General features: G+C 24.8%; 3 protein-coding genes across 5 annotated transcripts; 1 reads left to right on the top strand and 2 right to left on the bottom strand.

The window, feature by feature from the left end:
* Positions 1-240: 240 nt before the first annotated feature.
* Positions 241-6,112, bottom strand: LOC124948028. The gene is made up of 15 exons (XM_047491099.1): positions 5,461-6,112; positions 4,866-4,983; positions 4,480-4,741; positions 4,274-4,387; positions 4,079-4,169; positions 3,312-3,457; positions 3,065-3,236; positions 2,105-2,332; positions 1,871-1,990; positions 1,652-1,769; positions 1,313-1,574; positions 1,088-1,186; positions 913-1,003; positions 636-784; positions 241-478 (listed from the first exon to the last, which is right to left on the bottom strand). Exons 1-15 carry the CDS (start codon positions 5,605-5,607, stop codon positions 295-297), a joined length of 2,301 nt encoding a protein of 766 aa, XP_047347055.1. The 5' UTR covers positions 5,608-6,112; the 3' UTR covers positions 241-294.
* Positions 6,113-9,638: 3,526 nt separating this feature from the next.
* Positions 9,639-10,971, bottom strand: LOC124953237 (activated RNA polymerase II transcriptional coactivator p15). Of its 3 annotated transcripts, none has more exons than XM_047504358.1 (4): positions 10,812-10,971; positions 10,375-10,445; positions 9,879-10,101; positions 9,639-9,774 (listed from the first exon to the last, which is right to left on the bottom strand). In XM_047504358.1, exons 2-4 carry the CDS (start codon positions 10,426-10,428, stop codon positions 9,692-9,694), a joined length of 360 nt encoding a protein of 119 aa, XP_047360314.1. In that variant the 5' UTR covers positions 10,429-10,445; positions 10,812-10,971; the 3' UTR covers positions 9,639-9,691. The 3 variants fall into 3 exon arrangements, with proteins under 3 accessions (XP_047360314.1, XP_047360405.1, XP_047360492.1); XM_047504449.1 differs by having other exon boundaries at positions 10,714-10,832; XM_047504536.1 differs by lacking the exon at positions 10,812-10,971 and adding an exon at positions 10,710-10,728.
* A 762-nt stretch (positions 10,972-11,733) lies between these two features.
* Positions 11,734-12,988, top strand: LOC124953187 (eukaryotic translation initiation factor 1A, X-chromosomal). The gene is made up of 5 exons (XM_047504232.1): positions 11,734-11,891; positions 12,101-12,184; positions 12,260-12,496; positions 12,629-12,729; positions 12,815-12,988. The coding sequence occupies exons 1-5, from the start codon at positions 11,876-11,878 to the stop codon at positions 12,818-12,820; spliced, it is 444 nt and encodes a 147-aa protein (XP_047360188.1). The 5' UTR covers positions 11,734-11,875; the 3' UTR covers positions 12,821-12,988.
* The last annotated feature ends 847 nt before the right edge of the window (positions 12,989-13,835 follow it).

Consider the following 13,835-nt stretch of genomic DNA (forward strand, 5'->3'; position numbering starts at 1 on the left):
CTTTCGATTTGTTCGAAAGAATTAAAGCGTTAGAATGTTTAGTGGAATTTATATGCTATTATTATTATATATTATGATATGCTATTAATTTTATATGCTATTCTTTATTTGGTTTTCTTGTTTGTTTGAAGAAAATTAATCACTTCAACTTTCACATTATAATAACAATACATATTGGATTACGAAATTATGGTACATGCAAGTAAGACGAATTAATTAATGTAAAGAACAAAAAACCATCGCGTAAGATACTGCAGTTTGTAGCATCTTGAAAAAAAAATACATAGATATACTTCATTGAAAATAGATGTTACGGAATGATATATGTTTCGTTTCATGTCTTACCGATGCGAAAAATTGAATAGATATACAAAAGGGCTTGCCAAATGATAAATAACATGGTTTTGTGCTTCTTGCCATCATAAACCAGAGTAATATCTGTGATTTTTTAGTAAGCAAGTACCAAGGCGTATTGAATCTGAAAAATCAATGATAAAACATTGATTCTTTAAATATTTCGTAGTTTCTCTTGTAATAATAATTTTTTTTTTATATAATTAATAAGTTTTTAAAAAATTTAATTTTCTTTAATTTTATAAAAACTTAATGGAAATCAATATGTAAAAAAGAATTACATTTTGTTCAATAGATAAGTGCTGTGATCGATTAATTTCTGACCAAAATAGCACTTTAAATATATTATGATCGTACTACTGATAAAAATGATGATGGATATCGAAGATTCTATCAGATTTTCCAGTTTGAATGCATTTTTTTGTATTAGCTACGAACAATTAAAAAAAAGTAATTTGTGAATAAAAATGCGTTGTTGGTAATTTGTCTCAATCATTACTCAACAACTCATTACGTAATAAAGTTGAATATTACCGAAATTATAGAAATATTCTTTACCTGTATAATAGAAGTAGCCATAAGAAAGAGCCCTATTATAACTAATCCCAAGTAAACGTGTTCGTATAAGGCACGCAGTTTCATTTCAAATCTTAAAATAGGTAAATACAGTAAGTTACATAAGAAAAACTTTCAATATGAAAAACTTGATACGCTATTTAAATTTTATACTAACTCTAATGCCTCTTTATGATATTTTATACAACGGACTATTTTCGCATAAGTTTCAAGTTCAGAACAATGTTTGTCGTTGAAGACATTGTCGACCATGTTACTAGAAAATATAAATAAGCAATTAAATAATACATAAGGATACGATTGAAATAACAATAAAATTCAATTCATTTTATTTTAATTAATAACAAGTTACTTCAACGATAATGAACGATAATTCGTTTACCCAACGACGTAGAACATTCCGCAAAGATGTTGTATGAAGACTAAAAATAGAGTACAGTTGCTTATCACGGTTAGGCCTAATATTAATATCATAATAAATATTATCATTAACAGTGGACAAAAGTATTTCTGGTCATCGACATAAAATTCCATTAAAAATGGAAGGACCCGTGGGCGAGTCTCGTTTAAGGGATTGATGAAATCGAGAGTAAGAGGTAGAATAGATGCAATCATTATTATATAAATCGGCAAAAAAAGTATTGCTAGAACGAACGTTGTAAAATTTTTATATTTTAATTTATAATACATGATTATCAACAATTTTTTGTTTTATAATTACCCAACATTATTATCGAGTAGTTTTTGGAATCCCATGCATATTTTTTCATTATTTCAAATTCTTTCGTCCCTTCTTGTTCGCGCCAATCGTCTTTGATGATCTCTAAAAGTCTATACATCTAAAAACAAAAATTATGAATTAAAGAAAAAAGAATTTTGTTTAAAAATAAAAGAGATAAACCATTTGAAAACTGTCGAATTCTTTTTTCGTTGTATGTACCTGTGATGAGTTGATAGAATTATTTAAGTGCATAAACATACCAGCTAAACAGACAAGAAAATACGGTAAAATTTCGAAAATGATATCTATTTTATAATTATTCATAATGATCTTTAGTGTCTGAAAGAGAAAAATTAATTTATGCTTTCTTATCTTCGATGGGCAAGTAAAGTCATCATTGTTACTAAAAATTATGCTTGTTACATTTTTAATCCCTTATTACATTTTTAATACCTGTAACAATAAAATAGAGAAACAATTAAGTATAACGATAAACCTTCGAATTAATCTGGTTTTTGGTTCGGTGGAAGGCCAAAGTCCGATTGGAGAAAGACTGATCCGGATAAAATTGTAATGACCATTTTCGAAGAAGTCCATTCCTGACGATGAACGTTCGAATATAATACGCGAAATCGAGAATTGAAACTGAGAAATTCTTACTATCTTTGTCTCTTTATTAAATATTTCCTATAATTTTCATTTTCTTTATCTGTAGATTCTCTCGTATTTTTAGTAATGAATAATAAATTGTATGGCAATATGACACTGTAAAAAATATTTTTTTTTCTCGAAGGAGAAAACATCGAGAGGGAAATCGAGAAATAATAAAAAGAAGGAAGGGATATTATATTGATGATAATGACTGCAGTTATATGAATCTTTTGTAGGATAGTTGTATGAGTGCCTTCTTCACACTATAATTAAGGGAATTTTTTATTAGTATAAAGCACCTCCCTCTCTTCAGTAAGACTTGCGCATTTCGATGATACTTGAACAGAGAGTATGTACTATGTACTTTTCTTCAGTCAGATACATATCGTCATTCGTTACTTACTACAATCGATTCCTCGCGCGGCGTTCAATTTATCTCGTGAATTTAAAAAAAGTAAAAAAGATAATAAAAGAAAAGAAAAAAAAGGAGTGTTAACTAGAAGTACGAAATCAGAAATTCTGGTGAATCGAGGATAAAGAATTATTTCTAACGTTATTATATCTTAATATTCTTGATAATCTATTCATTAAATTTAACACGTCTTCAGATCCTTGTATTTATTGAAATTGTAATGTTACGTAAAAAAGTGACAGCAAAATCTCGACATTCATAAAAGTATTATTATAGTGAGTGTAATACCATGGCGTACGAGATTGAAGTTTGCATCATCTAAAAACAAGAATAATTAATTAATAATAATCGAATGTGATAAGAATATACAATCTAATTACAGATTTTACCGAGGCAAAAAGTTCCAACGAAGATGTGAATGTTCCACCAATCGATACGTAAGACGGTTTTATGCTTTTCGTTATTATTAACAAAATTAATTTTTGTATTTTTGTAGAAGATAAATACCATCTTGCATTACATCTTAAAGTTTTATAAAAATATATTTTTTTTATTCAATAAAATATTATTCATTTAAATCTATAACTCAATATTTACATTTTTGTGTGTACGTCGGAACTACGATCTATCACTCTTTGTCCAAAATAACAGTTTATAAATGCCCAGACTAGGTTTCCGATTATATGCATTATACAAGTCATAATTTCCTTGAAATTTTCCAACTTTAACTTTGTATTTAATATCTAAGAAAAAGATAAAAAATGTTATTAATAATGCTTTTATGTTATGTGATCCATTGATTCAAAAATATTCGAATATGAAATATGAATCTTTCTTCATTAATAATTAATATCGGAAAATAACAATAATGTTCCATGTAAAATAAATATTTTTTTCATCGTTCAGTTTTTAAGATTAATATAAATAAGTTATATTTATTTTTAAATTATTTATAATTTTTCATATGCGGTCACAAAGACCGTTAATACTTTATATTTCGTCGATAATATACATCTACTTAAAAAAATATGTATCTTTTCTATCTATTAGGGAAATAAACTCTTCTTAAAGACACTTTTATGATAATTTAAAAATATTTCTTATCGATATATATATATATATATATATATATATATATATATATATATATATGTGATTTGTTTGCAACATTATTGTTCAAGCGTGATATTTGCGTATTTAAACGCAAAATATAACGATTAAAAGAGATACTTTATTTAAATTTGAAAATATTTGTATTTTAGCAATATCATGAACATAAAAGTTGTCTGTTGTCATACCTAAACAATATAATTATTTATCATAACAGTTATAGTTTTATAAATAATAAAAGTAATATCACTCACTCGAAGAATGTCGATATCGATTAAAATTCCAAAAAAGATAATCTGGATCAAATAACTATTCTGGCAAACTGAATTTATATTAGCGATGAATCTTCGAACAGATCGAACATAAATTTTATATTCAGAAATACATACGTTAGAATCTTAAGCTTCTTTAAAATTTAAGAAAATTTATTTTTTTATATTGATACTAACTTGATTGTTCTTTTATGAAACCACACACCACGTATTATTCTCTTATAAATTTTCTTATTCTCTTTATTTGTGAAAATTTCTTTTTTATCCTCAACTGAATTTTCCCAAATGTATCTAAATATTGATAAAATTTCAATCATTTAGAAAGAATTAGATTTTGGAACAAAAATAAATATTGTTCATGTTACTTAAATCGCTTGTCTTACCCAACAAGTTCAAATAATCCACTACAATGTTGTAAAACCATCAGAATTAAACTGTATACTCCTATCGATACACATCCCATAATATTTAGCAGAAAGAATATTAAAAAAAAAGTTGTATGAAAGTATTTAGTAGTATCAAAAAAGACTTCCACTGGAAACGGAATCTCGTAGAGACGTGATTCGTTTAACGGCGCAACAACATTTAATAACATTGGTAATAGAGTTAAAAGTGAGATAGCATTGACAGATCCGAATAATATGACTGAAAATAAAGTAAAATATGGTAATATAATTGAATATTAATATTTGATCGCGTTGCTATAAAAAATTTCGTTCTTATTATATTCTTAATCGAAATTATATTATCAAATAATATTCGATCTTACACAGTAAGAAGAGAGTACACATGCGAGTTTCATTGGCATACTTTTGAAAGATCTTAAGTTCTTGCTCCGTCTCCAATTTTGTCCAATCGAATTTGATCTGTTCTAATAACTCCGTCAACTACGGATTTTCAAGATTTCAAATGTTTTACGATGGTACTGATTAAATAATTTATTCTAATCTACTGGAAATTATATTAATATTTCGAGAGAAAGAAGAGACAAGATAGATAATATAAATAATATACCCCTTCTTCATTGATATAGGCAGTAATAAAAGCAAGCATGATGCAAAAACAGAGAAGAAAATTAGATAGAATCTCAATGAGTAATTTCACGCTGCAATTTGATGTTAATAATTTGGCCAACTATGAAAGATCATATAAAATCTCTTTAAATTATAACTAAATTTTTCTTAAAGAAAAAATTAAATCAATGTTGAAGCTTATTATTATTATTATTATTATTATTATTATTATTATTATTATTATTATTATTATTATTATTATTATTATTATTATTATTATTATTATTCACAATACATTGTAATTTTTATAATTGCTCATAATTAGAAAAAATGTATTATTCAAAGATTTACCTGAACGGAAAGAATAATCATTAAAATAACGCTCACAAAGGATATACGAATTCGTCGAGTTTTTATGTCTTGATAAGGCCATAGTCCGATTATCGAAAGAAAAACTTGATTATATTTGTAGTAACACATCTCTTTGAAAACGTCCATTTCTTAGCAAGGTTGAAACGAATCTGCCATGAGACAAAGAGTCAAAGTTCGATCGAGCTCATGTCGTTTCTCTTTTTCTCTTCCTTCGAATTTACATCTATTACTTTCATAATAATTCTTTTCTTCCTTTCTTTTACACGAAAACATATAATCAATAACAAAATAAAAGGGTTACTGATAATTGTTTCTCATCGATCGCGAATTTATGCATCTAACTTTTCTTGACGAACATAATTAACTCGTAATGGTAGGTATTTTTCCCCTCTTTTTCTCTCTGCATAAAAATATTCCTTGACATGCGTACTCACTCATTGCTCCTTCTTTAGTTTGAGATATTTTTACGGAGCATGTCGAATGCTCGTACTATCCATTCAAAGTAAATTCTAACTTTAAAACTATTAATATATACTCATGTTTTCATATATTTGTGAAAAAGAATAAAAAAGAATTATTTAGAATTCTTGATGAATGTAAAATTATTGACTTCGAAGATCCTTTAGCCACTAATTTGATACCTATTATAAGTAAGTAAATAAATGAAATAGTAGTGATTAGATTAATAATATTTTCTTCTTTTATCGTTTTCAATCAATATAAATTAATAAAAGATAATATTAATGTGTAAATATAATGCGTAGGTATAATATAATGTGTAAGTAAATACATGATGTGTGTATCTGAAATTCTACAAAATGAAATTCGACATTTTACTGATATTGAAAAAAGATCACTATCATGACTATCAATTTTTTTGATTTATAGAATATTAAATATCATATCATGAAGAAAATATAGATTTTTCATAATTATATTAGTAATTATCATTTTATATATATAATAATAAAAAAAGATCGAAATTTACTTTTTTTTACATGATAATGTAAATATATTGTAGATTTATCTAGATATATTGTAAATATATGTAGATATATTGATTAACATGACAATTAGTGAATAAAATTAATAAAATATTGTTGCTTAAAAAAAAATATAGTGTTCTGGTATAGTCGTATATCATTTATTACATTGAATAACATACCGTTGCATAGGACGGTCGAAGTTTTTAATACCTTTAAAATAAAAATATATCTGTTATGTTCTAAAACATTAATCAGAACAAAAAGAAAAACATTTCTTCTTACTAAAACAAACAATTCGTACTATGAGACAAATGTTTTACCTACTTCTAAGTAACATAATTTTTGACTTCTCATTAATATTATTATCACTGATTTTTATATCTTTACGGAAACTAAATACCACGGTAAATTCTTTTGAAAATTATCAATCCTTATTTTCGTATTGTAGAATTAGCGATATTAAATTGAATACTCTTGCTTTGTGGAACACGTAGTTGTTATGATCTATTATTTACTGACCATCGTGGCAATTAATTAATAAAGAAAACATTATACCTATAAGATGATACATACTATTGTATCATCCATATTCTTAAATATTTCCACCTTTATCTGCATAAACCAGATTATCGAATTTTATTACAATATTCTCATATTTATGGAATATTTGTTATTAAGTTCATATACCTTCACATAGAAGGAATGAGGATTAAAACTAATGAAATTTGAATAGTATAACATTCCTCGGATATATCTTTTACGAAAACGATAAACCTTGAAAAATAAGAAAGTAGTTTTTTAATTAAAATATATTGATTAAAATATTACGTCTATCATTTTCTGGTAACTTTAAAGTTTTCATATGAAACCAGATATTTCGAACGATGCTTTTATAAATCATTTCATTTTTATTGCTGTCGTAAATATATCGTCCGCTATCGATAAAATCATGTCCAAAATAAATCTGAAGACAAATTCGAAATGGTATATAATTGGATATTATATATGTAGAATATTGTAAATAATCATTAAAAATGTTATTGATACAATTTTTTCTTCAATCATATCCCGTGAGACTTAACATTCTAGAAGCATATTGAATAAAAAGTAAAAAACTACTATATACTGCCAATGCTATAACATTTAAACACGCTAATACAAGAATTATTAATATAAGTCCATAGATAGAACATTCGATTTGGAAAAATGTTTTAATAGGAAGTGATTTTGATTTGCGTGATTGATTTAATGGGATGACAATATTCAATAAATTTGATAAGAGGTATATTAAAACAATTATGAACAAGAAATCAAAGAATATTACTGAAAGAAATTCATTGTAATATCAACATCAACAATCTAAAATAATTTAACGCTTATAGTCAAAAAAGATTTTCATTACCTATTAAAATGATTATATAATTATTAGTGGCATACTAATTATATTCTTTTAGTGGCATATTTTTTAATAGTAGCCATTTTTTCCGGATTTTTCAATTCTTCCTAATCGAATTTAATATATCAAAGAACTTTTTGATCTATTTATTAAAGAATTTTAAATATATATATGTTTATATTCTATTAATAATGTCGTCATTTTTCATATTGTTTACTTTTTTCATATTGTAACGAAAAGTACAATAATCAGAGCAATAACAAAGATTAAATATATAAGATTAAATATAATAGAAATATAAATATATCGATAAATAGATTTATTTTGTATTCCGTTGTTGTAACCAATTTTGCTAGTTGAAGAAAGAAAAACAAATAAAGAAAAGAAAATAAATACAATTCTTTCGATAAAAATACATTTTAGACAATCTTTATTAACGCAAGATATTAAAAAAAGAAAAAAGAAATTAAAAAATTAAAAAAACACGAACAAACTAATAAGCAAATTTACCAAAACTGTTGTAGTGATGTTTAAAATCGTATAGCTCAAGATCATTTGAAAAGTTCTCATAGAATTTTGGTAATGCCAAATATCAATGACGTACATTAATGCTTTGTTAATATTATAATAACGATTCTTGAAGAAGTCCATTTTCCGAAGTGCACTGTATAACTTTTGAGGATGTTCATTTTTTCAGATTTTCTCGCATATCCCTTCTACAATCAATACGTATGCTTCCAACGTTTGCTTCTTTTTACTTTATTTTCTCTAACACAGATTGCTTCATTTTTGTTTTTTAAATATGAGAGACAAAATAAATTGCTTCATTTTCACGGTAAAATTGACGATTTCAGTGTAGAGATGAAGAACTCTCATCCTCAAAATGAAAATACAAGAACTTGCTCAATTAAATCGACTGCACATATATTGAACATGCCTTTACACATGTTCAAAGGATTTCATTTCGATAGAAAAATTTAGTAGTCTTCATGCTTTTAATCGTGACAATTTAATTTTAAGTGAATATATACGAACGAATTTAAATATCAAGTTCTGAATTATATATACAATATACTTTTCAAACAGTAAACACAGAACATACAAAAATTATTTTATCATTAAGCGTATTTAAACTAATATTAAAATAAAATACTTCTGAATGATATTTAACTTGTATCATAGTATAAATTAAATTACAATTTTACTTTTATTTTACTTTTATTTTTTTTTTTATTTTACTTAAAACATTTTATTCTAAACGCTACTTTTTTACATCTTTATAGTATTCAATATGAATTATTGTTATTGATGTTGTGTAAAGTGTTGCTTATCTCCAAAAGTGATATCTACTATTCATATATGTAAATAATTACAGAAATCTATTAAATTAAATGAGATAGTAGTACAAGTTTTCAAAAATTTTGTTAGATTTCAAAAATCTTTTTAACTTTTTTTTATAATAAAATTGTTTTAATTAGGTAATTTAAAGTAATTAAAAGGGAAATATAAACAAGAAAAATTTAATTTTTTAAATTAAAAATAATTTACTATAATTTATTAATATTTATATATTTATTATTGTGTATGTGATACATGAAATATTATTAATAACAATATTTCAAATAATATTAATAGTAACGTTTTAAATGACAATTATATAAGAAGAAAAAACGACAAATGTCCATTATCTATTTTGTAAAAAAACCTAGATTCTTATAGAAACAAATACATTTAATATCAAAGAATATTTTAATGTAATAAGAAAACCCAAAATGTACATCTTATAATCAGGTAAGATGACTTTAATCAACAAAGACAAAATAATTTATCAACATTTTGATTTTGCAACTCTATCAACTTCTTCCACGATTGACATGAACTTACGCCATTGTGTCATATTTAAACATATACCTGCATTAAAAATAAATAGTCATTAATTAATTATTGTTAACTATGAAGTATAATTGTTTTTCCTATCAAAATATTCATAAAATTAATTTACTTTGTATTTATACCTTTCTTGCCTGGTTTTAAATCTCCTGCTTTATCATAATACATTTCTCTTATATCCACAAAGAGCTTTCCTTTAAAATCTCTAACATTTACTTGACGATTGTTACCTAAATCCCACACAGTTTCATCTTCATCTTTTGATTCTTTTACTTCTTTTTTTGGCTTTTTACTAGCGACAGCTTTTTCTTCTTTTTCTATTTTCTGTTTCTTTTTGACTTGCTCTTCCTTCCAATTATAATAATGCAATGTTTGACAATTTATTAAATAAATTAATATTCAAGTATTTTATAAAAATTTCATATTTAAATTGTAATTGTAAAATATATAAATTTATATATATTATAAAACAAATTATAAGTATATAAATGGAATTATTTTTTTTCATCATATAAAACAGACTGTTATGAAATTTTATAATAACAACTTAAATTTAAAATTGTTTAATGTATTTTGCATACAATAAAAAATAATCCAAAATAAATATAACAAATAAATTACCTGCTCGCTATCACTTTCGCTATCACTTGACACATATTCCTTTGATTTTGGCATTTTATATAATTAAGTTTCTGTAATACGAAAGCATTAATTAAAGACCAAAATTTATAAAAGTTTGATTCATATCAATAACCTAGCAGAATGAAAAGATATTTATAAATTTGTTAAACCAGCAATATGTTATTTTAATAAGCTTATGTATTAAATATCAATTATATTTTAGTCATTATTTTCAAACAATTCTTTTTTTTTGTTTAATTCATCATTAATTTTAATTTATCGTTGAATGTATTAAATATACATAAAAAATATATATATATTTATATATGATATACAAACACATATATATAAACACGTTTCTATATTGTTTAGGACATAGTCTGAACTATTGAAATGGAACAAATATTTTATATTGTATCACCAAAAATGACACGTACATATTCTAAATAAAATTTTCAGTCTTTTCTTGAAACAACCGTTACAGTTACTGAAATCGAACTTGGACATTCACATCTAACCGTCCAATACGTTCCATTCGTCAGTAGATCGTTTATACGAAACACACGCGCGCGTCCATACACATCAAATAATAAAAAATAACAACGATACAAAAAAAATCAAAGGTAAATATGCCAAAATATTTAAGGTCGTACATATAATAAAGAAAACTATATTATTTAATCATTAATTAAAATTTTTCTTTTTGTTGGACAATTTTAATTTTAATTTTATAACTTTATCCAATTGAATATCCAATTAAATTTTATCCATTTCTTAAACTAGAAATAATACAGATAACAAACAATATTAAATTCATACATAATGAGTTATCTTGTTAATTTGCTTTTTTATTATATTTCTTTTTATATATATTATGTTATTAAATAAATAGTAATTATTAATTAGCAGGTATAATTAAAATTTATCGCTAACATAAAGGACATTTCTAAATATTTCCAACTTGTCCAATTTGAATCTGTGACAAACTTCAGAAAGTGAAAATTATTAGTGTCACAAGAAATAAACATTTTAACATTTTACTTCTGTTTTCTTTTTCCAAACATAATTAACTACTGTATTGTATTTTTTTTGCAGTTAATCAAATTTTTTAGATTTACCGCATTCTATGTTACTTTATTTGGATACTTCATTCATAGTTCCTAATGTACTATACATATAAGTTACAGTTTAGTGCATTTGGTCACGCATTAATTTCATGATTTTTGTTTTCAGGTTGCTTTTTCGTCTCTCACTTACTATTATTAAATTTTATCACAGTTGGTAATACCATTTACTTTTATATCGGCCGATAAGTAGATTTTGGCCTATAGACACAGACCATAGGGAGCGTCAGTCAAGCGAAGCTAGTGACATCTAGTCATAGAATATTATATATAAAAAGAAAGAAGAAAAACTGTAAGCTAAGTACTTTTACTTCTTCCAGTCGCGTTGTGTGAAATCATTAAGAGATTATATACGCGAGAATACATTTTAAGTCATCATGCCGAAAAATAAGGGTCAGTAAACCCTTTTTTTTCTACTTTAAAAGTTTACATCCAAATAGAAATTTCTATACCATGTGTAATTTTCATAGTGTAATATGATTAGACTGTTATAACCTATTAGTGTCAATCATGTATTACAATGTGCATTTTTTACTACGTTATAATTATAATTATTGATTCATCTTTAATATCATCTTATAACAATATCTTTACTTTTCTAGGAAAGGGAGGTAAAAATAGGAGGAGAGGTAAAAATGAGAATGAAACAGAAAAGAGAGAGTTGGTGTTTAAAGAAGATGGTCAAGGTAAACTGTTGAATATAGATATATCTAAATTAACCTGTAGAATGATTATATACAGTAATATTAAAATTTTTTCAGAATATGCACAAGTAACAAAGATGCTTGGTAATGGCAGGCTAGAAGCAATGTGCTTTGATGGTGTAAAGAGATTGTGCCACATTCGAGGTAAACTTCGTAAAAAGGTTTGGATTAATCAAGGTGATATCATTTTAATTGGTCTTCGAGATTATCAAGATGCAAAAGCAGATGTTATTTTAAAATATACATCTGATGAAGCTCGAAATTTAAAAACTTATGGTGAATTTCCTGAAACTGGTAAGTATAATAATTTTTTTATATGATAATATATGAACAATTATTTATATATAAATGTATCAAATAACTATGCTAATTCATATTTATTTTAAAGTTTCAGTATTTGATAATATGAAAACATTATTGTTTCAGTACGCATCAATGACACTGTTACCTTTGTTGAAGATGGATTTGATGAAGATATTGAGTTTGGTGATGAAATCAGTGATGATGATGAAGATGATGTAGACAATGTAAGTTTTGAAATCAAAACTTTCAATGCTTCTGCTTATAAAAGAAACACAAAAAATAATTATATATATGCATTCACTTTTACAGATCTGATGATCTATAATACAGTCAGGTGCAAATATATAGTGTCAGATGGTATAGGAGTATCTATTTATTTCAATAGATGCAACTATGGACACTTCACTAAAACAGCAAATTTTGCTTCTAATAAGTAGCCAATTTTTCTTGTATCTATGAATAAAATAACATGTTTCCCATTAATATTGTACTTGTTTTGCAATTATATTGTTTCTCAAGTCTTGTAAGATATCTTTTATCCAAATTGTGTCACTATAAACGCATATCTATCATTTATATTTAATTTATAAATTTTATAGATTTGGCTAAAGTACATTATATTACCATGCACTTAATAGAGATCTAAGTAAGCAATGTTCTCATATATACCTCTTCATTTTTGTATATCATTGTAAGTAATTTGATGATATATGAATGTATAACCATTTTAAACAGAAGAAAAATAGTATATATATACAAATATATATTGTGTGTGTATATATAGATATATATATATATATATACACATACATATGTATAACACTACAAATTTTTATGTGTATTAATCTGCATCATTAAAAACTGTTTATTAGAAAAAAAAATGTCTTAATTCCAAGCTAGTTTATAAACCGTTTCCTTCCTGATTATAGTTGGTCAATGTTAAATGCTCATTTATATTAAAATAGTAAAACGCAAAATTTTGCTAAAGTTAAGAACTTTAAACGAATGTAGCATATTCTAATATTTTCATGGCAACCAATGTTCTTCTAACGTATATTCATTTATAATTCGTTCTATATTAATTTCATATAATTTCAATAAAAAACCAATAATTTGTATAATACGATAAAGTATTAAATCTTATACTTTGCGGTAAAATATATACTCGTGATTCAATTGCTCCATACAGCGGTGACATAGTGGCAGCCAACTTCGCCATATCGAAAGGATGAAGATAAAATGTATCTTGTTTATTCAGTTTAAAATATAGCGACTATATATAAATATTCTGTACAATGTGTAAAATAAAGAAATATTTGTTTTATATATT

The sequence above is a fragment of the Vespa velutina genome, chromosome 1 (assembly GCF_912470025.1).
Source record: "Vespa velutina chromosome 1, iVesVel2.1, whole genome shotgun sequence".
NCBI classification, from domain to species: Eukaryota; Metazoa; Arthropoda; class Insecta; order Hymenoptera; family Vespidae; genus Vespa; species Vespa velutina.